A 23802-nucleotide genomic window follows, 5' to 3' on the forward strand; every position below is an offset into this window, starting at 1 on the left:
CTTTTTAACAGGAAGAGACCTCATGCAGAAGCAGGGCAGCCACCTGCAACAGCTGGTGGCTGCCCTGCTTCTGCGTGAGGACATCAGACCATGGGACATCACACAGTGAAATACAGCAATCTAGCCTAGAAGTATCAAATATCTTGAGTAGTTTTTTGCGACAGGATGCTCCTAAATTTTACAGTAGACGAAAATTATTAAATAAATATTTAATTTAATTAATAAATATTTAGGTCAAACATTTCTCAAAAAGTCCTTTGCACTAGTAATGAAGGCATAGGTAAATCTATCAAGAGTAATGTGCTGCGCTTTTTCACGTATTTGCTGAAGCAGCACCTTGATTTCCGAATTTACATAATGAGCCATAGAAATCAGTTAATTTTGGATTCAGTTACTCTGTTTTTTTGCCAGAGGGTCTGAGCAAGCAGATATATGATCTCTCATGTGAGAGTGGAGAGAATGTGTCCCCTGTCACCTTCCAAAAGCTTGCTAAAAGCCATGAATTATTGCACTCTGGTGTGTTGTACTAAGCCAGCGCTGGCCGAGACAAACATAGAGACACTCAATAGGAACATTATCCCAATACGCCATATAGCGATGCAGATACTGGGAGGAATTAATTAGTGTTGGGCTAATTAAAGACTACAATGTAACAGCACTGTTTTAGTCTCTTATGATACCCCAAAGTGATTGTGACGGCTTCTCAAATTGTTTTTTCTTTTACATTTTCCAAACCGATCCTGTGTACCTTTTCGTATCTTCAAAAATCAGGACAACTCATAACAATCAGATTTTTCTAATCTTACAGCATCTAATGTCAAACCTAAATGGGGTGGGTTAAACTCAGACGCGGGGACAAGGACAGCCTTTGTAAGCAGTAATATGAGCAGACAGACTGCAACAACATAAGCCATGACTACAGTGTTCTGAGCTACATCAGGACAGAAGTCAGTGTGTTGACATGTCAGGCTGAAAAAGCTGAAGAGCCTCAGCGTCAGTAGAAAGGCTGACTTTCATCTGGAGGGACAGAGAGAGGAAGTGAAGAGAAGGAGAAGAGAGGAAATAGAAAAAAAAATAGGTGGCTAGAGAGAGCTCAGCTTCTCCTGAGTCAGGGCATTGTCAGGAGATAGTTTTTCTCCTCTGAGGACTTCATCAGTGGAAAAAAGGGACAGTGATTGGGCCAGTGGATTTTTTCTAAACAAATAAGATTTATGCAAAAACATTATTAAAAAAGTGCAAAAAGCACTATAGGTGGATGGATGCACTAAGTGAACATTACTATTGCACTTAAAAATAGATTCCTTTCAACTGGTGGTGTCAGTCAGGTGGTGACTTCTTTGGTTGCTAAACAAAGTAGTAGAATACATTTTAAAAATAATTAATGGTCTCAATTATGGAGTTTAAATCATACCTAACACTTGACTGTAACTTATTTAGTAAACTGTGGTCACATTTAGTGTTAAATGGATGGCTACCTGCCTGGTGAATGACAAATAGCTACCAAATGATCATGCAGTGTCAGTCACACATATGATGCCTAGTTTCTACAAACCGAGATGCTCAAATTGAGACTTCACAGCAAGATTCTGCGACCCAGTTGGTGACAGTGGCTATATCTGTTTTTTTTATGTGTGGTATGTGGCAAAAAGGCTACAAAATCAGCATGTACAAAACTGGGTGGCTGTAGCTCAGGAAGTAGGGCAGGTCACCTGCTAATGGCAAGGTTGGTGGTTTGAGCCCTGACTGCTCCAGTCTTTGGGCAAGATATTGAACGACTAGTCGCTCTTTGATGGGTTCATCAGGGCATGAATGTTGTAAATTTATAGAAGCTTGTTTCTGCCACTAAAAACCTTTTTTTAACCATCGGTAGTTTAAAATCTGGTTATCTAAAAATGTCAACTTAATTCAGTTTTCAAGGGTTTTTTTGTTGTTGTTGACTTTGGGTTATTTTTTCAGCATTTTGAATTAGTAAGTGTCAAACCCTAACCCTAATTAAGTTAGTAAGTCAAAATTTTGAGATATCGAACTCAAAATTTTGAGACAATAACCTGAAATTTCAACATAATAATCCAAAACTTAGACTTACGCATGTCAAACATTTTTCTCAGCACTGGAAATGAGCTCCTATGCAAATGCGTGTCTAATTAATATATAATATGACAACAATTTTTTGCATTAATGAGTATCCAAGTATCAATTTTTTCTGACCAACCTTTCTCATGCAAAAAAGAACCCACTGCATTTTCACAATTTTAGTATAAAAAAGTATTGTTTTACCCTAGTAAATAGAAGAATATGTTTGTTATTGTTTAAATAAGGTACATAATTTAAATCAAAATTCACAACACAAACCAACTCTTGGTACTTGGGTCTATCCTGAACTATTTTTAAATGACCAAACCAACAAAGAGTAAAAAAGAACCAAAAGCAAACGATAAAGACTTTGTTCGAGTTCATGACTGAGTGAACGAACATCTCTTTTAGTACACTGTACGCATCTCTGCGTGGCTGCAGAGTTAAGTGTCCACTGGGTTCTGTTCCAGACAGATGAGGCATGTATCATCCTGCTGCGCTGTTTGCACCCCATGAAAAAAAAAAAGACAGAGCTGGGTGTGTGACATTCTCCCTCGCATCCACACTGCCACCACAGCAGTGCTTGGCATCACTGCCAAATGCTCCTTCTACTCGTCTTCCAGCCCTGCACAAGCATGATACCTCCACAGAGAGAAAAACAGCGACAGTATGTGAAATAGATCCATTTTTTATAATTTAAAAAGAACAACAGCTCAGAGCAGTTCTATATGCTGTTTCCTGTCATAGACAGCCAAAAATGTAAGAGGCACTTCCTCGGCAGGAGTTGGCCAGGCTTCTCAAATTGGTTTCTATGCTCCCAGGCCTCCATCCAGTTCACTATTGAATTACACTCACTTGTTTACCATTTTCTACACATAAGAGAACAAAAACAGCTTAAAGCAAAAGGGGAAGCAATGTATAATATGAGTGCAACACCAGGAGCCCAGCAGTGTCATGTCTATGTCCTGGTAGCTCAAAGATAGTGTTGGCTGAAGAGAGGAAAAGAATTCAGTCTGGATTTGATGTCTGTGGTTTGAACGTGTGGCTTGTCAAAGGTTTAAGAGCTAAGTCAGGTATGTTTAGCTGTCTTTTGACTAATAGTTAAACATTTTATTTATCACACATGTCTGTAGTTTTGACTTCTTGCAGAAGGCTCTAATGCTGTTACTAAACCATGATTAGTTCATGTTTTTAGAAACTGACTCTATACTGCCTAATAATTCCCTTGCACAAATCATATACTGTGTATTTCAACAAATTCCAGCTCTTTGTTTAAACTACATGATACTGAGCTAAATAAGTAAACCCAACACAGTGTTTTTATGGCTGCACCATTCACATGGTATCATCGCAGGTGTGTGGCGTATATTCTTATACACATTTCCAAAACGTGTACTTGGTGTCTTTCAGACTGACATCCAAAATAAGAAGTTGTTGCAAAATGTAATTAATGATTGATGTCTTTTACACGTTCACATTCCATCTTTTTTTTAATCTTAACTGGATCATTTTTAGTCTTTCAATTGCAACAATGTTAAAATCATAACCTGTTTTGTCGATACAGTGTCATTTTACTTAAGTAACCTAAACAATCAAACACCCGCTTTGCATTTATAACCCATTTGAATTGTTCTAGTTTTGGTCAAGATGCAAATCTTCATTTTTTACACTGATTGATTGATATTTTCTGTTTTTTGAGACAGATGCCTGATGGTGTGAACAGTCTGTAGACTTAAAGGCAGTTACAGTTTTTCTTCCAAATGACCTAAAATGTCATCATTTTCTTCTTCTCCCACTGCTATATACACTTTCATAGCCCACCCTTTTTATTATACTTTCACATTTCCTCTCAGCTTTTATCTGCAAGTATTGTCCTCTGTGGTCCATTGTTAAAAATCCTTCCATATGCTCAGCTCCATCGGAGCAGGTGGCAAACCACAGGTGGAACTTACACCTTCACTTGGACTGGCATCCATCCCATGAAACAAAAGAAGTTGGCTTGCTAACTGTGGGATTGAGGATGGGGGGTAGAGGATAGGATGGAAGAATGGAAGGTAGTATCTCTGACCTTTTAGTAGCCTTAAGGAAGGACAGATATCCTTTATTTTGTTAAACTCCTTTGTGAATAGATGAGAGCAATTACCTTATTTCCACTCTTTTGTATCACTGGATTTCAAGAATGGATTAAAAATTGCTGTATAGCAGTTTCACTAATCACATTTTACCATGTTACAGATTTATTGGAGAAAAGGAATTAAGTGGGATCACAAATACAGGATGAGGGGGCTGTGTTTAAGGAACTAATACTGGCAGATAATAAAATTCTGTGATTTACTTCTCTGAAAACAAATTATAAAAAGCATTATGCCAGTTCTCTGGGATATTGGTGACATTTAAGGCTACATTCACAGTTATAAACCTGGAACTTTTGCTAAATGCACGGGTATTAAATTCTATTACAGTTCTCATTTATTCTGTAATTCTACTGATAGAAAAAAAGTGTTTTCAGTCCCAGCTGTGTTAGTACACACCGCCTTAGGCTAATCGTTATGTGTTGTACAAAAAAAAGAAATAGACTCAAAGGCCTCACAGAATGTGCTGGACACTTATCTTATATTTTATTCTATCCTCAAGTATATATTTATTAAAAGAAATGAAATTGAAAAATAGATCTGGCAAAATAACATTGACGCTATTTGAGTGTCTTTTTTGCTTTTCGGAGTACTCGGGTATGTCAAAACAGTCCCCAGAACTCCGTCTTCTGTCCATGTCTCTCAGACACTAAGGGGTTTGCTAGTTAGATGAACTTTAGCAAGGCAAGCATGTTGAGGGGGTGGAAGATGTGACAGGAATGCTAAGCTTCATAAATGGATAAAATAATCCCTGTATGGATGTGTTGACGATGTGCCGTGAATAAAAGAAGTGGTAGGGACAGGAATGGATGAGAAACAGCTCAGCTTCAGCACATTAATGACCTCCAGCATCTTGATGATAGCTAATATTCTCCAGCTGCCTCTCTCTTTCTTTTACTGAGATGTAATTTCTGCAAAGGCACAAAACACAGTAACAATAAGTCCAAAGTGGTTTTTTAGGCGTGCCATAATCTTTGCTATACTTTAGAACATGGTTGCTATCTCTTGAGTAATTCAATTTGTTCCACTTTGAAGACTGTGCCTTTTCCTCTATTTTGGGAATACATGTTTGCCCTTGGTATATTGTCTGAGACTATTAGAAACCTATCATTATAATTCCTCTAACTAAGTAGTATTTGTGATAATTCTCACAATCTTAAGAGATTGTACACTGAAAGTATTATTTCTTTTCTTTTTTTTAAATGATAGCTTATCCAAAATATCACAATTACCCCTGACAGCAACATCCATTTGCACATGTGCTTTGTTTGATCCTGTGTGACAGTGAGACATACCAGTCTCTATGTAATGGCCTCATCGGTCTTGTTTACAGAAAAGTAATACTGTGCTGACATGCAGGCTGAATGAGTACGCACAATGCAGTGGCAGTCTGATTTTTCACACTGTCATTTAATAGGACAGGGCATCAGCATGGCATTTCATACAGGTTCTAGGGCTTAAAAATTCAGAAATGTGTTATTCCGTACCACTGCTTTTACCTTTAACCTTGTCCTGCTTTATGTTTTTCGATAGCTCATTAATTAATCTCCAACTGACTGTTGGACAGCAGAAAGAACAGGAGAGCATCTGGACCAACATCAATTCATTAATGATTTATTAACATTTTAACTGCAAACTTGAAGGCTTCTAAGAAGTTAGCTTTGATGAATTCATAACTCCATGACTGCGGTAGAAATCTCAGTGTATTTGTTTGTTGCTGATTTACTGATGTGCATGGGTATGCAGAACAAGAATCTGTTTTGTTTGTAACTTACTGAACCATCTTTCCCTCTTATGCCCTCATAACAGAAAAATCCACCTACGATGCCTCAGGCTCCTCACCTTTACCGAGCGACCCAGCAGTCACAGGCGTTCCTGCTCACCCATCGGCTGACCTGTCAGTGGCTGAGGAGGTGCCTTTCCCAGTTGTCCATTCAGACAGTCACTCAGACACTGATGCGGAGGGCTTATCGGGGCAGCCTGCTTTTTCTTCTGTCTTAACCATGATGGCAGGAACTGTCAAACATCCAGTGAGCCTTGATCAAAGTAGAACCTTGCCAACTATCACCAGGGATGAGATCCATACCACCCAATGGCCTTCACGTAATTCCAGCCAGGGCTCAGACATGTCCTCCTCATCGTCACATGTGGGAGCCAGCTCAGGTTTGACTTTTAGCATGTCTCAAAAACACGCAACACCGCCTCAGACTGCTGGTTACACTGTATCCAGGCTGTCACGTGTATCCTTCACAAACGGAAACAACATTGTATCATTGTTTCCATCATCAACAGAGTTGACACCAATGTCTTCTCCATCTCCATCCACACTGTCTGTGCTTTCATCCTCCGTGCCCTCATTTTTCCTGTCACCTTCCACTGAGTGGATAGACAAAGCCCTTCAGACAGAAACAGCAGCGTTATCAGCAAGGTCTCAGGGTTGGTCAGACAGTTTAACATTCCCGCAGTCCACCACTCAGTCACTTGCTGACCTGCAATCTGTAAGACAGGAGAGACAAAGCAAAACAAGCAAACGGCCACACTCTTCAAGTGAAACCAGCATTGATAAAGGCAATAAAGTAACAACACATTCATCAGTGGACAGAATCTACCCAGTGAGTGAATTATACACTAGAATTGCAACACCCAAAGAAATCCAGACACCAGCAACCAGCACATATACACTATACTCTACTCCTAACTATAGTCAAAATCTTTTAAAAATTTTGTACAGACCTACTCAAATGCAAAATCCAGGTATGAACTTTGTACCCGCCAATAATCTTGAAATGAACGCCTCATTTCCCTCTAAACTGGAGAGTCAAACTGTTCAAAGGCAGCAGGGAGCTTCACAAAATCCCACATCAGCACTGCTGTCTGCCCATCCTAAAGGCTACTCAATTTCTAGTCATATCACACAGTGGCTTCTAAACCAAACGGCATACATGGAAGAGGAAGTTAAGACAGCAGGAGAAAGTCACACTTTTATTCATGAAGGTCATGCCGTCATGTCATCACTCAGCTCGCATGTTGGGACTCCCACTGTGTCACCAGTAATGGCGATCACACCAGGTGAATCATTTTTTACAGTTTCCTTGGAGACTCCACCAGGTAAAGTGACGCTCTCTGAAGCTGCAATCACCAAGCTAACAGGTAGCCACTCTGGCATGATGTCCTCAGAGCATGTATCTAATCCTGGTGATTTACTGATCGCAGCGGGTCACAGCAGTCCCAGAGTCCCTGCCACTGATGTAATTTACAACCAGGGAGAGATAACGGCAGCAGAGCTCAGATCTGTTTCCACTCATGCTCACCTGAATAACTCACTTTCACTCACACAGCTGAAACCTGATTCCACTATTCGTTCTATCCCCAGTTTGAGCACCAGAACAGGAACAACATCGTCTGCACTGGAGTCAGATTTGTTAAATTTGAGACCCAGAAATATTCAGGAATCTGTAACTGGGTCTTCCAAGGGCATAACTCACTTGTACATAGATTACACAACCTCAAAAACTTTATTTTCTAGCAATAAGATAGAATCTCTTTCAGGATCTGCAAATGACATAATTTATAAAACCAGAAGCCATTCACACCTCAATCAGCCTACGTACAACCCGAACTATAATAATATAGATGAGCTATCTTCCAGAAGTGCGATATATTTTGCAAACCAACCCAAATCTGTTTCATCACCGCAAATAATTCCCTCAGAAAGACCTCTTCAAACAAGGCCTTTGCCTGATTTTTTCCATAAATTGTATACACTTAGTTTAACTTCTAAAAAATCTGAAGAGACAGTGGTGTCCTCTGATGAAACCTCTGCTCATATAAAATCAGAGGGCATGACTGAGATCCACACAAGAGCAGAAAATAGTAAAGTATTGCAAGGTTCTCCTGTATTCAATGGAAACAATGAATCTTCTCTGATCAGTGATGCTGTGTTTTACAAGAAAGAAACTCCATCAGTGTTCGCAACACGCTTCCCATCTCTCGGGACTAAAACAGATTTTTTCATGCTGACTAAAGGGTCTGCAGGTTCTGGAAAAATCTCTACTGAAATCCCCTTTTTACCAGTAACAGCTGAACCTCTTATGAGAGTTTTTCACAGAGACAATGTGACATTGGTGGGTCATAATGAACCGTCCGAAATGACCTTAACACAAACAACAAACTCTTTTTCTCACTCTCAGGGACCAATCACTAGTGTGAATAGCAATAAATCTAATTTTCACCTGGACAGAGAAACGAACATGCCCTCCGATGTTTCCCCTGCTGTAACTACTTCCTCCAGTGATGGACAAAACAGCATGGAGACATGGAGTGCTATTTTCAGCTTGGGCACAAAACTAATGGCACCATATACAGACTGGAAAACCACCAAGCCTATGGCTCTTGAAAGCAGTGGCTTTAAATTAGAAAGCACATCTATAACCTTTGATAGGGTAAAATCTAATTTACCAACAGTTGGTCCCTCATTTCAAAATCCAAAGCTGGAAGATGGACAAGAGCGTAATGCGTACATGCTGAATTCTGCTGATTCAACAGCTGTTGCCAGTGATCCATATCCAGCTCATCCAACTGGTGACTATCCATCTTTTGCAACTTCCGACTATAAGGAATGGAGCTTGTCCCCAGCTAATTTTAGGTCATCTGTGGCTTTTAATGTAGAGCAAGATGTTTTTTTGCCCCTGTCTCATATAACTACTGATTCTGCAGCATTTTCCCAAGCTGCTCATGTTGAATTGATATATAAGACCAGGAACAGCCCCTCGCTGACAGCTGTTCCCTCTCTTGAATCTGCATTTGATTCTGCTGTCACACTTTCAAATAGCCCTGTGCATAGTATCTCTGATACTGACAGCAAGAGTAAGACAACTGACTCCATCCTGAAGGCATCAACCTTCCCAGCTGACCTGATTTCATCCTTCCCTTCTTACCCATCATCATCATCATCATCATCATCATCATCATCATCATCATCATCATTTTCATCGCCATCTTCATTCTCATACATAAGACCCACCACAAGAAAAGCAACCATGGATGAAGGCACTGCATCGTTAGCCGTCTCTCTAAATCTTGAGCAATCTTCATTTCCATCATCATCACCAAGTTTGATCTCATTATTAGATTCTAATCGCTCACCGGTAGTGACTGAGACATTTGTTCTTACAGAAGCAGAGACGGATGAATTAACCGCTGGAACTTCCAAAACAGTTGGACTCACTTTCCCCAAAGAAAAAGAGGCTAGTTTAAGCCCCTCTCAATCAGTCAGAATTACCCATTCTGCTGGACCTACCGAGAGGACAACTCAGGTATCACCTCTGACCCCTCGACAAGACACCACGACAGCCTCTGTTAAGCTTTCCACCACTACGGCTTCAACCACAAAAACTAAAAACTCCACCACTACCACGCCTTCCCTAAGAGTCACTACTCAGTCAACCACCACTACCACACCACAGACCACGTTCGCGACCGGGAAAACCACAACCGTCAGGACTCAGTCCAACAGGAGAACATTCACACCGCCTGTCCTAAGAACGAGCCCTCCCAGGGGGGTCACGACTGTCTTCATCTCACCTTTCACCACTACCACAGAGACTCCACCACAGCAGTGCAACATCACTGAGAGAATGTGGGTGAAAACAGGTAAACAGTACTTTTTGGAGAAGTCCTAGAGAAAAATAATATAACGATATGTTTTTTTTTAATTTATTGCTCTGACTTGTTTTGTCTGTTGCCCGTCCTGTCTTGTCCTTTTTGTCTGTCTCTTAGTTGTTTCCATCTATGTGAGGAGAAACAGGCTAGACAGCATTCAGAGGCAAAACCTGCGAAGGGGACTAAGTCAAGGCCTCAGGAAAGCTCTCAATGATACCTCTGCCCAAGCACAGGTCAGACTTTCACCAGTTATTGCTTATTGTGCTACAACTACATCTTTTTCATGTTTATAGATGGATAACATAACTTGATTTCTTCAAATATGGTTGAACAAATGTATTTTTTTTACAGCTTCTCTTGAATTGCAACTTAAGTTACGCTTTCATTATGCGTTTATGGTCTCTCTTCTCTAGTTTAACAACCAGTTTAACAATAATAGAAAAACAATATTTATTTTTCTGGAAATTACAGTCCTATTTAGAGAAGAACAGAAGATAAAGTCGGGTATCTTCTAGGGTGTGGATACCTTGTGATTGTTTCATTGACACGGTTTTAATGTCTTATGAGCTTGCCATGAGCTCATGTGAGTCAAATTCCCTTTTTCAGAGGTTTGGTTTAAAAAAAAATAGCTCGAACCCTCAAGAACCCTAAAAAACTATTCAGCTTAGACAATAACTGAATAAATAAATACATTTTTAACACTGAAGAATTGTTTTCCGGTTGTGCACTCTCCAGAAAACCAGAGGTTTATAAGCATGTGTTACACACTCATACCGAGGACCCTCATGTAGGCTGTGTGAAAAGAAATGAAGACTAATATAGAAATTAGGTTGACTGAATGTGTCCCAGAAGGCACAGAGTGATGTCACATATTTGACTAAGTGTACCAGGATTAAAATAAGATGCAAAACAAGACACAACCTGAGTGTCTGCAGAACCCATCCATATTTCACACAATCATCTTTTTGTGTGTGGATAGGTTAGCTGTGAACCAGTCATAGTCCCTGCACTGCCAAAAGCCACCTTGTCCTTGCAGTAAGCCTCCAATACCTTCACTCAATGTGACTTAAGTGTGAGAAAAACACCAAGCGAGGAACAGAAATGTTTACTTGTGAGGATCTACCAAAGACTTGCTCTTGTGATGATGTCAGTAAGATGGTAAACATATGAATATACGAATAAAGCACATGCAAACAATATATTTTGTTATAAAAACAGTCTTTTGAGGTCTGGAAGTAAATACAGAGAAATCTGTCTTCATAGCACTGTCATAGTCACAGTCATTGCTCCAGGAAATGTAAACTGCACCTGTGTGTGTGTGTGTGTGTGTGTTTGTGTATGCGTAGCTCAATGAAATGCCTTATTGTGTTGTATTTCTCAATCTGGAAGTATCAAATATTTGAGAGGGAGCCTTGTGTATTTGTCCTGGCGATGTGAAGGTCAGTGCTCTCACATGTTCGCTCTCTGTAGTCTCTGAAGGTGTCTTGCTTCAGTGCACTCCTGTCACCCATTTCAGCATTGCCTGGTTTCCTTTTAGTAGCACTTCTTTCTCATCCAATGAGAGGCAAGCTGTTGGCTGGGGAAATTGCTTCTGTGTTTAATTATAGGTTATAAATGGTTGGGAGGAGAGTGATGTGCTGAGCTGATGCTAAAAAGATCACAAGAAATAGACTAAATGAACTGAACCTCAGGACTAAGACCATTAAAAAAATAATAGTGAACTATTTCCGTGTCTTTCATGGAGTTAGGATTCTGCCACAACTTGAGAGTTTTTGAATGCCAATAGTGGGATCTGTTCGGTCTGCTGCAGTCTGTCACACTCTTTGAGACTGAGTTAGTGTGTGTGTGTGTTCGAAATGCAATCTCTTAATAACACCTTCACATGGGTGAAGCCCAAGAGGATGAAGTGATAATAAAGGGCTCTTTTCACAGAGCTCATAACAAGGCTGAATTGTGAGGAAGCAGAGTGGTGACTCTCAGCTACAGAGACTAGGCTCTCAGTGTTTCGGCTAGTGGATCTCCTTGTCAGCACAGGCTTTCAGATGGGTTTAGATAACGGATTTGAATGGTTTCACCTCTCATACACGCACGCTAGATCTGCCATCATTCCCTTTTCCACTTTCACTGTACTCAGAGTTCACGAAGAAGTCAAACTCTAACTGACAAACACATACTGTATAAATTTTATTCTGTAATGAGACACAATTTCCCAAACACACAGATTTTGCATTTATATCCGTGAACGTATTGATTCCAGTCCTCTTGTGTTAGAGGTGCAGGAACATAAGCGTCTTTGTCCCAAACTCACCTATTTAACAGTCTCGCTCATGTCTCTCTTCTCAGCAGCCCCTCAGGCCCTCATGGTTCTCACCACATATCTGTATTCCACGATCACTCCCTCCTCTTCCTGATGCTCTCATTAGTGACTTGGATAACAAGTGCATCTTCCGATTTACTGTGAACGATTTCATAGCATGTATGCAATTTCTATTTGAGTGATTTTTACTATATGGTAAGATTCATTAAAATAAATTTAAAAACCGTTCTAGTTTTTTTTTACAGTAGAAATTTCAATTTGTTATAGCAGGAGAAGTAAAAGGTGTGGCTGATGACATTAACAAGCTATTCTAGTCAGTTGTCTTACTAGTAAGTCAGCAGACATAACATATGAATCACCATGTTTGAACAACTTTATTCTACATGTGTTAATGGCCCTATACAACACACAGAAATTGTTGTTCTTTGAGACCTTTAGAAACAAAATTCCTCTGATTATATTTTTCTCCACAAGCAGCACACCAGTGACTTGGACATCTAGTCGTTGTCTGCAAGTGATTTTCATTCTGTAATAAGATGAATAAAAAGGCAAAAAGCAGTGGCTATCTGAAAGGCCCACTTGAGATGTCACTTTACTTTTTGTGGTTGCATTGTGGGTAATGATGCAAACTGGTATGCAGTGCTGCATATAACAGCTTTATGGTGATTTGCATCATCTTATAATAAAGTATCTTTTATTCTGATTTAGGAATGTGAAAGGAACCACTCAGACCTTTAAGGAGGTTCTAAACGCAGACATTCATTCATTCATTCATTCATTTTTTCCTAGCCTGTAATTTATTGTTTGGATGATTTTTTTCTCTCTACAATTTTATTTTGCTTCTTATATTGTTTTTTTGGCATTGGATATTTTTCATTTTGTAATGTATTTTTATGTATTTTTTATGACTACATTTAGTGGGTTAGCATATTTGCTTTCTTCTTCTTCAGAAATCAGAATTTATTTTATCTTAATATACTGTATGTTTAAGTTTCATTAAAAGTGTAGAAGGGATCATTTTTCTTCATTAAGAATGAATGACTGTCACCCTTCCAGTGAGGTCATTTCTAATCAGGCTTTGGCAAACAGTAGATGAATCAAATAGATGGGCCAGATGCATCTCTCAGGTCCTGTGACAGATCTGGATTTTTGCCTTTTCCTTAAGTACATAACTTTCTGATATTGATATAGATATGCTCACTGGCCTGCCACTTCTTTTTTCATCTACTTGTCCAGTTTCCTCAACATTTTAAGTAGACACTGCTGAGATATGTTGAGTTTTTGGCTACACAGCAAATCCAGCATGTCCAAATTAACACTGTCGGATTTGATTTCAACACTATTAAAGTGTCTATATGGGTCCACACCAGAGAGTGTTAATTTAACTCTTTTTGGAGAGTTGGTACGTTAACTCTGATTTAGTGTTAAACACCAAATCTGTCTGGAGTTGATAATTTAACACTTGGTGTTAAGAGTTTATATATTAACTCTCAAAGAGTATTTTAGTTTAACTACGTAAGAGTTATCTTCTAATTCATTCTAAAAAGCTGGAATTTTACTGTTCTGAACTTCTAGAAATTTCTTTTGGAAATAAACATTTACTAAAAAGACGCAATGGTTTTTGAAAAACATTTATTCTGAACTGTGCACCACAATTTCAAAACATTTTCTGAAAGATGTAACAGTATACATGTTCTCACTTTCATTAGAATTTTGTTTATCAAAAGGTCTGACATGGTAAATGCAAATAACAGCATTCTCATCACTTATTTCTTCAATACAATATGCATGTCCTTCATTCATCACTTTGTGAAACTTCAACGCACTTCTGCTCTCCCCCATATTCCATCTTCACAAGCATATCCTGTGTGGAGATCGAATAAAAATTAGTTGACACTAATTAATGGCACAAATAATCCAGTAAACAATTGCAGCACAGTAAAAAAAAAAGGAATCCTTTTTGAGCCATTACTTGTGTAAAGTATTTTCCCAAAAGACAAAGACACAGGCAACAGGTAATACTGAACTAAATGTAAAACCTCAACCTTTTTCATTTTTACCTAAACCGTGTGCACAAAACTCTGGAGGGATCTATGCTAACGTAGAACCCAGTCAGGACGTCAGCTACTGCTGTTTGCTCGTGTTTTTTTTATTTTTTTATGGGCAATCGTTTTCAGGCTTCAAGTAGCACCATTATACCAACATTTCACATTCTAGACATTGTTTTAGGTGTATTTGACCAAACGTTTGACTGAAAATTCACATGCAAGCTTTTTTTTTCAAGGCTGTGGTATTTGCCCGCAAACAATACCTTTCAGCTAGCTAAAACAGAATATTATGCTATCAGCGAGCAACATGGCTAATGCCTTTCACACAGCTTTGTCTCAACTCCAAAGAGCCACAGAAGTAAAAGCTCATAATAATAATTGAAACAATCTTTGAAAGAATGACTTACCAAGCATGGCAAACAACTCAAATATGTAGAGCAAAATGTTCTGAAACGGCTTCACTTCAGCTTCGATTGGAGCCGTGCTGGGGGCGGAGTCTGTGAATTTACTCTGTTGGTGTCATAGCCCCTCTAGGAGTTCAGAGTTAAGAGGTCAAGAGTTAATGTTTCCATTGTAACACCTCCAGATTTGACAGAGAAACACTCATTTTTAACACTCGATTTTAACTACTATCGTTTTACACCTCAGAGTTACATTAAAAGAATGTGACTCTACTTAGAGTAAAATTAACTCTACTTTTGCAAGAAGACTATTAACACCAAAAAATTTAACACTTTTGAATTTGCTGTGTAGCAGCTCTTTGGAAATCACTCTGTTGGTGCAAAAACAGAATTTTATTCCTGTCAAACTATGTAATATTTGGTAGTTTTTATAGATTTGTATTAGGAAACTAGAACAATTTGTGTTTTTGTGTGTGTGTGTGTGTGACAGGCTGTGGTTAGAGACACAATTTAAAATAGGTTCTTTGCCAAGTTGTCGTTTTCTAGACAGAACACTGGTTCATCCCATGGTTTAGGTCACTTTTTTATTCTTGGATGATTCATAGGTATGTGTTAAGTAAAAAAGAAATCCTCTGAAAATTATTAGATATAATGACTGGACTAAAAATGTCTGAATAAATTTTGAAAGCCTGGAGAACTTTTGCTCTAGTTGGGCTCTAGGTATGGCTCAAAACTTTTTCATAACACTTAGCACATCATAGAAGACATGTTGAAAATACCTTCTTTAATCATGGATTTGTAGAGGTAATCATTTTGTAATTAATGGTAAAATGTAAGCAATATGGCTTCTCAAAGACATCCAACTCTCTTTTTCTTTTTCTTTCTTAGGTGGAGACTGTATTTGGTTCTCCCAACATGACAGTGGCTTATCACGTGACTGGAGGGGATATAGTTTACCCTCCGTCTGTAGTGATGGAAGGCTTGGCATCCTATGGCCGTGATAAGCTGATTGCAGACCTGCGGCAGTACCTCCCCATGGTAACAGCCCTGCCCCTCCCGGTTGCATTATGGAGACCCAGCCCAGCCACAGGCTTCCAGCTGAAAACAGGTCAGCCAGTGCTCAGTCAGGTTGAAAAGAAAAAAATAAGTCTGCTTGAGACTTGCCGTTATATGTTCCTTCTTTGACTGTGCACTGGAAGGGTATGAAGTGTGAAAAGAAATTCTGTGATACCACATCAGAGACAGAAATGGCAATATGGCATGTAGGTACTTATAAAATAAGCACAAATAAGTCAAATTCTAAATGTTCCTAATATAGTTATATACTGTCAAAGATAGCAAAACACACTCTTACAGGCTTTTGAAGAATTCTTTGATTTTCAGAATGCAGTTTGTCAGTTTGTGTTGTTTTTATGTTGCAGTGCTACAGTTTGTGGGAGTAGGTGATGATCCTCGGTCCTGTCGCTTCTCTCAAATGATGGAACAGAGGCTTGAGAAGGTTTTTTCCGAAGCGCAGGCCAAAGTGCTTAACGCTAACAGCAGACTCTCTGTTCAGGTACTGCGGGGGAACCTTTGTGTTCTGGTCCTGGAATTGCGTAGGCGTTCCGCATGCTGTCAGGATAGATATTGATGATAAATAACTTAATTTTGTCCCCTGTTACACTTCAGTATCACCATGTGGTTTATGTGATGTGGCAGCCACAAAAGGCTGCAAACTGTGTGCAGTTTGAGCAAAATTGTCCCTAAGCATATTGGGCTGTGCCTTTTTTTCAAGAACTACTTAATTATGCGGGAGAGGCATTGGTTATATTAATTTTAATGTGCTGCCACATTAAAGTGCACCCTATATTAAAACTAATTTGCCGTTTATGCATGGATAAAGCTACTGTATTTTTGAATTCTTTTATTTATACATACATATTTCTCTGCTGTCGAGATTCTTGATGATATTTATCATTAAAGACAGTTACTGTTTCCGTGCCTCCCCTGTCATTTAGAAAAATATTTCTTAGAATTTGCAGATTACAGTATACAGTATAATCCTAAGCATTTTGCTCATATTACCCACACTTCTCTATGCCTTGTTCTTTTTCTGACCTCGACTTTTGTGTTTTTCCTAGATGCTGAGTGTCTCTCAGGCAGCAGGATCCCCTGCTGTGTCACTGGTCTACACTCTAAAGAATGGGACTGGCTTTCTTAATGGCACTGCTGCCTCAAATCTACTTGGTCAGCTGTCAGCTGAACTAGTGGGCTACTTCCTCTTCTATCCGCCACTTATCGTTGCTGAGCGTAAGTTGCAATTTGCATTCTTAAGTGAGTGTTAGGCAAGAGTAATGCAACAGGCCCTACAAGAACAAGCATCAGAGGTAGTTCTTGAGTTCTCCTGGGAATGATTTGTTCTCTAAATACAAAAGAGATTCCAGATGTTTCAGGTTGTGTCTCACAGGGCTTTCATGTTTGGCTCTAGTTGTTTGGACACTGAAACTTTAGTATTGATTAACTATGCTAGAAATCATGCCCTAGTTAATTTAATGCATTCTGAGCTTTTTGCATTCACATGGACTCAAAAAGCTTCTCTAGGCATTGGCAAAAATCATAAATTTCTTTGCTAAGCCTGACTGACATCCAGTTTTTCAGTAATTGGATGTTTTTGACTGTTCTTATGCTATTACAATCACAATTTTACATTTGAGTCATTTAAAGAAAGTTGATGAAAAGACACAACTAAGCCTCTGCCTTTCATCTCAGCCTCCTTTGAGGGCATAGTCAGCATCCATCTGTGTTAGCATTGTACTTGGAATAAAATAAAGAGTGACAGGGAATCAGCAGGAGTCTAAACAGCAATCCCAGTAGCGTCCCATGGCAGCCTGTTACTATCCCTTGTGTAACTGCTCAGTGGATGGAGATATGGTCGACATGGACCTCAGATGCATGCAATATAATGAGACTTATTTTTATGGTACGTTATTAATCCCTAAAGGAGGGATTGTGTTGTTTTGCTTGACCCGGTTCACATAAATGTACAATAAAGGTTCAGCAACAGAACTACTCTGATACACACACGCACACACAAACAGGATTTTACCCAGAAATCGCCTGGAGATTTTTTGTGCTTCAGTCTATGTCTATCATCAGCAACACTTCACATAATGGCTTCTGGATTTGTGCTTCCTTGATGCGCTGCAGTTTGTGTAAACAAAAGCAATGGGACCTTCAGAATGTGTTAACCAGAAGAAGCAAGTCAGCAACAGCTAGATATAATCTATCATGTACCCTGAAGTCAACCTGTCATATTACATCACACATTTTGCTTGAAACCCCTGCAGATAATAGCCAAATGCATGGAAGAGGAAATGATCTTTCGTATTCAGCAGTCATACAGCGAGGCACTTTTTCAGTTTTTTCTCTCGTCCTTGTCGGAGTTACGTTTTGCTCATTACAAGTTCATACAAAAGGTGTGTTTCCTAACCTGAAGGCATCCTGTGCAGACACTGAGAGCAGTGATGTCCTGCTCATGCTTTACCAGTAGCATTATTATCTTAAACATTATATGTGCAAAATGGGCCTTAGTGTCTTGCATTATGTAATCCAGTGTAAGCAAACCTGTTATATAGCTCAAACAGGTCTGGAGAGATTCTATTTAAAGACTCACTGGGTCAAGCAGACTTCAGGAATACAGAGGAAGCCACGGGACAAGCTGTGGATTTAAAGAGGCTGATGTGTTGAAACTGCACCTCTGGTTAGCTTTCTATTCAAGCAGAAACAAGACTCCCAGCTTGATTGCAAAAGTTTCTAACCAGGTTCAGTGCTTGAATATTTCTAGACTGTGGTCAGTTTGAGAAATTGTTAATCATTGGACTTGGACATGGTCATGGTCAGGATCACACCAGAGCTGATACTTTATATAGGACTATAGGCTTCCTTGCAATAACCTCTGCCTGAGTTCAGTCTTAGTTTTAACTTTTAGTCTTTTTCATGTTCTGTTGTTGCTAAGGACATTGTGAGAAGAGACCAAACAGATTTTCTAACCTTTAGACTCAACTTGTTTGGATCTTAGAAAGATTCAGAACTGAGTGTTAATGTTTGTCAAATAGTGGTAATAATGTTTTCCATTCACATCACCAATAGGAAGTAATTTAATAGCATGCCAGTGACTGTAATGAATCCTCATCTTTTCTTGTGGATTTTCTTATTTCTTTGAATCCTTTTATAGCCTCTATATTTTCAGTCCACATCAATTTTCTGTATGGTTTAAGTTTAGTAACAAGTTAAAGGAAATTGTTATCAAAATATATGAGATTTCGGAGTCATGAGTCAAAGATAGTTGCATTTTCTCCATCCCATATGAGCTCAATAAAGCTATATATAATATCTAGAGTGTCAACAGTGTTGCACTCATGTTAGCCTAATCAAGATAGTACTTCCTATGTACTGGGAAGGAGAAAAGCCTCTAAAACTGAATTTTAAGAAGTAAGATGGTCCAAAGGTTGTGCTGCTGAGACAAAACAAAATGGGGTACTACCTCTAACAGTTAAAAATACTAAATGAAGATCTTATGTTTCAAAAGCATCTACGTGCCTGTCTAGAAAGAGCAGTTTCCCTGCTTGTAGCCTGGTGTGTCCTGTGCAGAAGAAAGAAAACAATCTAAGATTAAATATTTTACATTTGGTTTGCGTCTTCCAATCTGACAAATCTGGGATCTGACCTAAGTGCCTCTGAGGATAGATAGCAGTCTTGGGTTTCACATTGTTGAAATAAAGATAGATAGGATTTCCAGTAGTGAGCATTAAACTAAAAACCACTTTGTGTTGAGCCTGAATTAAGTTAGAAAATCAAGTTGCCTACAGGCATATTGTTTCAGTTGCTGAGCACAGAAAGAGAGGAAGGCAATCTCGGTAAAAAGAAGAGACAGAGGGAGCAGATACTGACATGGAGGAAAATGCCAGAGAGACAGTGGGGTTAAAGACAGAAGTGTGTAACAGTGATTTTGTTTGTTTTGTAGCCTCACAGTTAGTGATATTACACTGCTCACAGGAGGTGCAAGCATATGCCAGCAGCGGCTGCCTCCTCACTTCAAAGCCAATTATTGCAGTAAATAATTAACTGTGGGGGATTCTCATGCCACCTTAGGCTCTGCTCTGACAGCAAAGGCCCGCGATCTCATACGTTCCAACGTGCAGTCTGGACTGCTGAGCTCAGCTCTTTTACACCCCCTGATTTGCGACAACCTCTCTCAAATGTAATGACTGAAGCTATTTGGAAATGTTACCATTTTAGACTAGATCATTTAACTTTTCAACATGTGAAGGTACAAAGTAGAGAAAATTAATAATAGCTTTTGCTGGAGAGCATTTGGGATTTTCAACGTTCTCATCAGAAAACAGCAGGGGTTCACGCAAAAGCTTGCTAAACCTTGCTGATTAATAGTTCAAATGACTGAAGCTTATAGACAGCGCTGAACTGATTTTGCTGACAGCCTTTCAGCCCTATCCATTATTGTTGCTAAAGCCCTTACTATTCCTCTCACCCTTCTCCCCCACCCGTCTCTCCTGTCATGCCTGAGTGTACAGTTCTGTGAGTGTGCTTTCACAGACCACTGATACAGCATTCCCCAAAACACTGCACCAGTCTCTAGCACAACAGCTTAATCAGGCAGGAAATAGATGTAAGAGAACACAGAGACAACCAGAGCTCAGACTGCTTAAAGCTTCCCTTGCTTCTGTATTTGTCTGACTATCAGTGATAATGAGGCTTTAAAGTGAGATATCAACACACAAAATGTGCCAAACCTTCAACGGCTTACTGTACATTTTTCTTGAAAGGTTTCAAAAGTGTTGGTATGTTCGGCTCAAATTAACACCACCAAAATGATACATTCACACTTGCATCAATATATGTTGAGCTTTTTTTGCATTGTTGATTATATTCAGGTCATATACAATTGTGCAACTGAGCATTCATTGTAAAATCTCAGCGTGCAAAGGCAAATGTAGGCTACACTACTGTGTGGAAATCGTATATTGGTATTAACTTTGCTTTCAACTTTTTTGTTGTCATTACAGCAATGGAATATCACAATCTGAACACTTCAATAGCAACCAGAGACTTCTGGGTTGTTACAGGTAGGGATATCATTGCTTACTGACTGTTAAAATCAGAGCTTTGCTCTTGCTTTGTGAGTGGATTATTTACTTATGAGTCGCCATTTACTTATGACCAGTATTCAAATGCAACCAATTCCCAGTCCTCCAACGACATCCTGGAACATTCTACTTCTACAGTTTTGAAAATATTCATTGGGAACTTTAAGAAATGAACTGATGAACTGTCTCATTCCAGAGGAGAAATAAAGTATAAAATGAGTCCTAGTAAATGTTTTCAATGTGGGTGTTTTTAAATGACTAAATTGGCTGAGGAGCAATACACTGATCAGCCTCAGAATTAAAACAACCTGCTTAATGTTGTGCAGATTTTCACTATAGTGCTAAAACAGCTGTTACTGTATCTGTTGGGATGTGGGCATGCCATGTATGGTGTTTAGCAACAGATCCTTTGTGCTCTGTGGGTTGCTGTGGGTGGGGCATCCATTAATTGGGGTAATTCCAGTACGTTCTGCAGACGCTCTATCTGATTGGGATTTAGGAGAGTTTGGAGGCTTTGACAATGCACATATTGTTGATTTTCTAAAGCCTTTCCTGATCAAGTATATCAGCGTGCAAGGGTGTAATGTTCTGCTTGGAGGGAGGGAGCAGAACCCTGGTTGTCCGAGCAGAACATTTCATTATAATGAGACGGTCAATAGTATTTGCGACAGCTGTCAGGGGTTTTAATGTTGTGGCTCATTGGTTGTTGTATATCTCTAAGTTGTCAAACTGAACGAGTCTTTCAGATCACAATCTGTTGCTCTACACCTACTCCAGTGACACTTTGAATAGTTGAAAGTCAGCCCCACACTGAAGATGAGATCCAACCAGAATTATAGCTTTTCTGCTTTTTCCTATTTATAATAAGGTTCTGAATGTCTCATAAGTTCATATCAGAATTAACAGTGCTTTGGCAGCACTTTAACTAAGTATGGTCATGCCAATAATGAAAGCTGAATTGAATTCCGAAGCAAGCTACACTATATTACAACCCGCACACACACAGACACACACATTTCCAACTGTGCCTCTGTCTTTTCTTTTGTACTCCTTTCTGCCCTTGCCAACCATGTATTTTTTTTCTCTTCACAACAATCTGGCCATCCTCTTTATTTCAACTACATTTGCAGTGATCCAGGATGTGGATAATGCCAGCCTGGAGGGACAGTACCAAAGCTTCGCCAGTCTAATGGAACAGCGCCTGGCAGAGTTGTTTGTGTTGGCGGGCCAGCAGGGCACTCGTTTTAGACGAGCAACGACTGTAGGCAGCTACACTGTCCAGGTAAGAAACTGGCACTGCAGCCTGTAGGGAATGCCAGTCATCTAAGATTCTTATTCTGATGTTTTGCCTGACTGCCTTGGCATGTCAGAAGTCAGATTAGTCAAATTTGTTTCGTGGGCTTTTTTCTCCCAACAGTATGAATATTTGATACACTTTGATACGCACTTCTGCACATGCTTGCACGATTATTTGTGGTCAACCCCTGATAATTAGGTAGCTTCTCCGCTCATCATGTGGTAATTGCTCATCAAAACAAGTCAGAGGTTGAATATTTTACCCAACAAGTCCTTTCTTTTTTCATACAGTTTTTCATCTTAAGAAACTCTCCTAAATGCATGATTTTATTTTTGTTGTATTTTGTGAAATTAAAGTTGGTGCATAAGACATTGTAATAGCCGTTGAATAGGTTTATGCTGATTGTACAGCAGTTCACACACACACACACATCCCTTTTCATACCCAATCAGATGGTGAGCATCCGCCGGATCTCAGGGTTGAAGAATCCGGCCGAGATGACCTACTATGTCCAACAAAATGGCATTCCTTTATTGGGCACATCAGCTGCCAAGGTCCTGAACACAGTGGATTCTCAGACTATGGCGCTCACCCTGGGCTACTTTGTCCAGGTGCAAGCAGAACGTAAGCAAAGCATCCTTCTAGCATTTGACAGCTAGGAAAAGTGACACAAACACAGAGACAGGTGAACCAAAACACATGATTCATGCCGAGTTTGGAAAAGAAAAGCTGGTGTTGTGGTGAGAGACATAGAAGAAAAGGTTGAGAAAGCTCTTTGCTGTCTAATCTCTCTGAAATGCTCCCAGCGGGACATTGTTTGTTTGGGCTACAGTGCAGCTTGCTGCTAAGAGAAGAGACAAGGGGGGAAAAAAGGGTGAGACAGAGTTTGTGGGTGGCAGGTGTGGGAGGGGGCATGCAGCATTCTCCTATGCATTGGATTGTCGCCTGCAATAGCTGAATGAGGCGCAGTGTATGTCAGCTTGAGCTGTATGCAGTGCTGCAGTGTAATGAATGATTCTTCATGTTTTGTCAATACAACATGCTGAGGACTTCATTATATTTTAATGAGCAAATCAAAGGACAAATGGTTATCATTTAGAGCCTACTGGATGTCATAAAGTAATGACAGGTAAAAAACAAACAAACAAAAAAACAAAACAAAGAAACAACAAAAAATAAAACAACAACTTATTTAAATTTTTTTCAGCTGTCGTCAAGAACCCTCCTAATAACCTTTGGATAATCGCTGCTGTTTTGGCCCCGATCTCCGTAGTAACACTCATTATTATCATCATCACAGCTGTGCTGTGCAGGAAGAATAAGAATGACTTCAAAGCGGATGCCATCGGTAACCTTAACCCTCGAGCTAAGGTATTTATCTTATTCATGTACTGAGCTATATTTTGGTAATCAATTCATTGTTTAAATATATTTTCAGGCTTCGTGACCATTTGCTGCTTGTCTTAATTTGAAGGCTTGGATTCTTGGCTAGACAAAGACGTGAAGACCTTGAGTTCAGGGTCTTTTTTTTCCTGATAGAACATTAAGAGATGTACTGTCTGTCACTTTATTTAGTAGCTACAGACTACAGATTGTGTGATGTCTGCCATCTGTCATTGCGTGATCAGGGTCAGTGATGCTGGGATATGTTAGCGATGTTTTGTTTGTTATTCTTTCGGATTTTGTGTTTTCTGTATTTTATTCCACAGTATCTGCGTTATCCCGTTTCA

At 39.4% G+C, this 23802-nt stretch overlaps 1 protein-coding gene across 2 annotated transcripts in view; it reads left to right on the forward strand.

The window, feature by feature from the left end:
- Nucleotides 1-23802, forward strand: part of kiaa1549lb (KIAA1549-like b) — a 57098-nt gene that overhangs the window by 17453 nt on the left and 15843 nt on the right. The window contains exons 2-12 of one of the 2 annotated variants that reach the window (XM_085354010.1): nucleotides 6015-6323; nucleotides 8971-8976; nucleotides 9381-9857; nucleotides 9984-10099; nucleotides 15521-15740; nucleotides 16054-16187; nucleotides 16753-16921; nucleotides 20695-20754; nucleotides 21906-22057; nucleotides 22525-22696; nucleotides 23280-23443. In XM_085354010.1, the coding sequence (XP_085210136.1) occupies nucleotides 6015-6323; nucleotides 8971-8976; nucleotides 9381-9857; nucleotides 9984-10099; nucleotides 15521-15740; nucleotides 16054-16187; nucleotides 16753-16921; nucleotides 20695-20754; nucleotides 21906-22057; nucleotides 22525-22696; nucleotides 23280-23443 (1979 nt within the window). Of the gene's footprint in view, nucleotides 1-6014; nucleotides 6369-8970; nucleotides 8977-9380; nucleotides 9858-9983; nucleotides 10100-15520; nucleotides 15741-16053; nucleotides 16188-16752; nucleotides 16922-20694; nucleotides 20755-21905; nucleotides 22058-22524; nucleotides 22697-23279; nucleotides 23444-23802 lie in introns of both variants that reach the window. The other variant, XM_085354003.1, reaches the window with a different exon arrangement.

Source organism: Diplotaxodon limnothrissa, linkage group LG1 (genome assembly GCF_057381915.1).
Source record: "Diplotaxodon limnothrissa isolate DT_005_m linkage group LG1, D_limnothrissa_male_GT1.1, whole genome shotgun sequence".
Classification (NCBI taxonomy): domain Eukaryota; kingdom Metazoa; phylum Chordata; class Actinopteri; order Cichliformes; family Cichlidae; genus Diplotaxodon; species Diplotaxodon limnothrissa.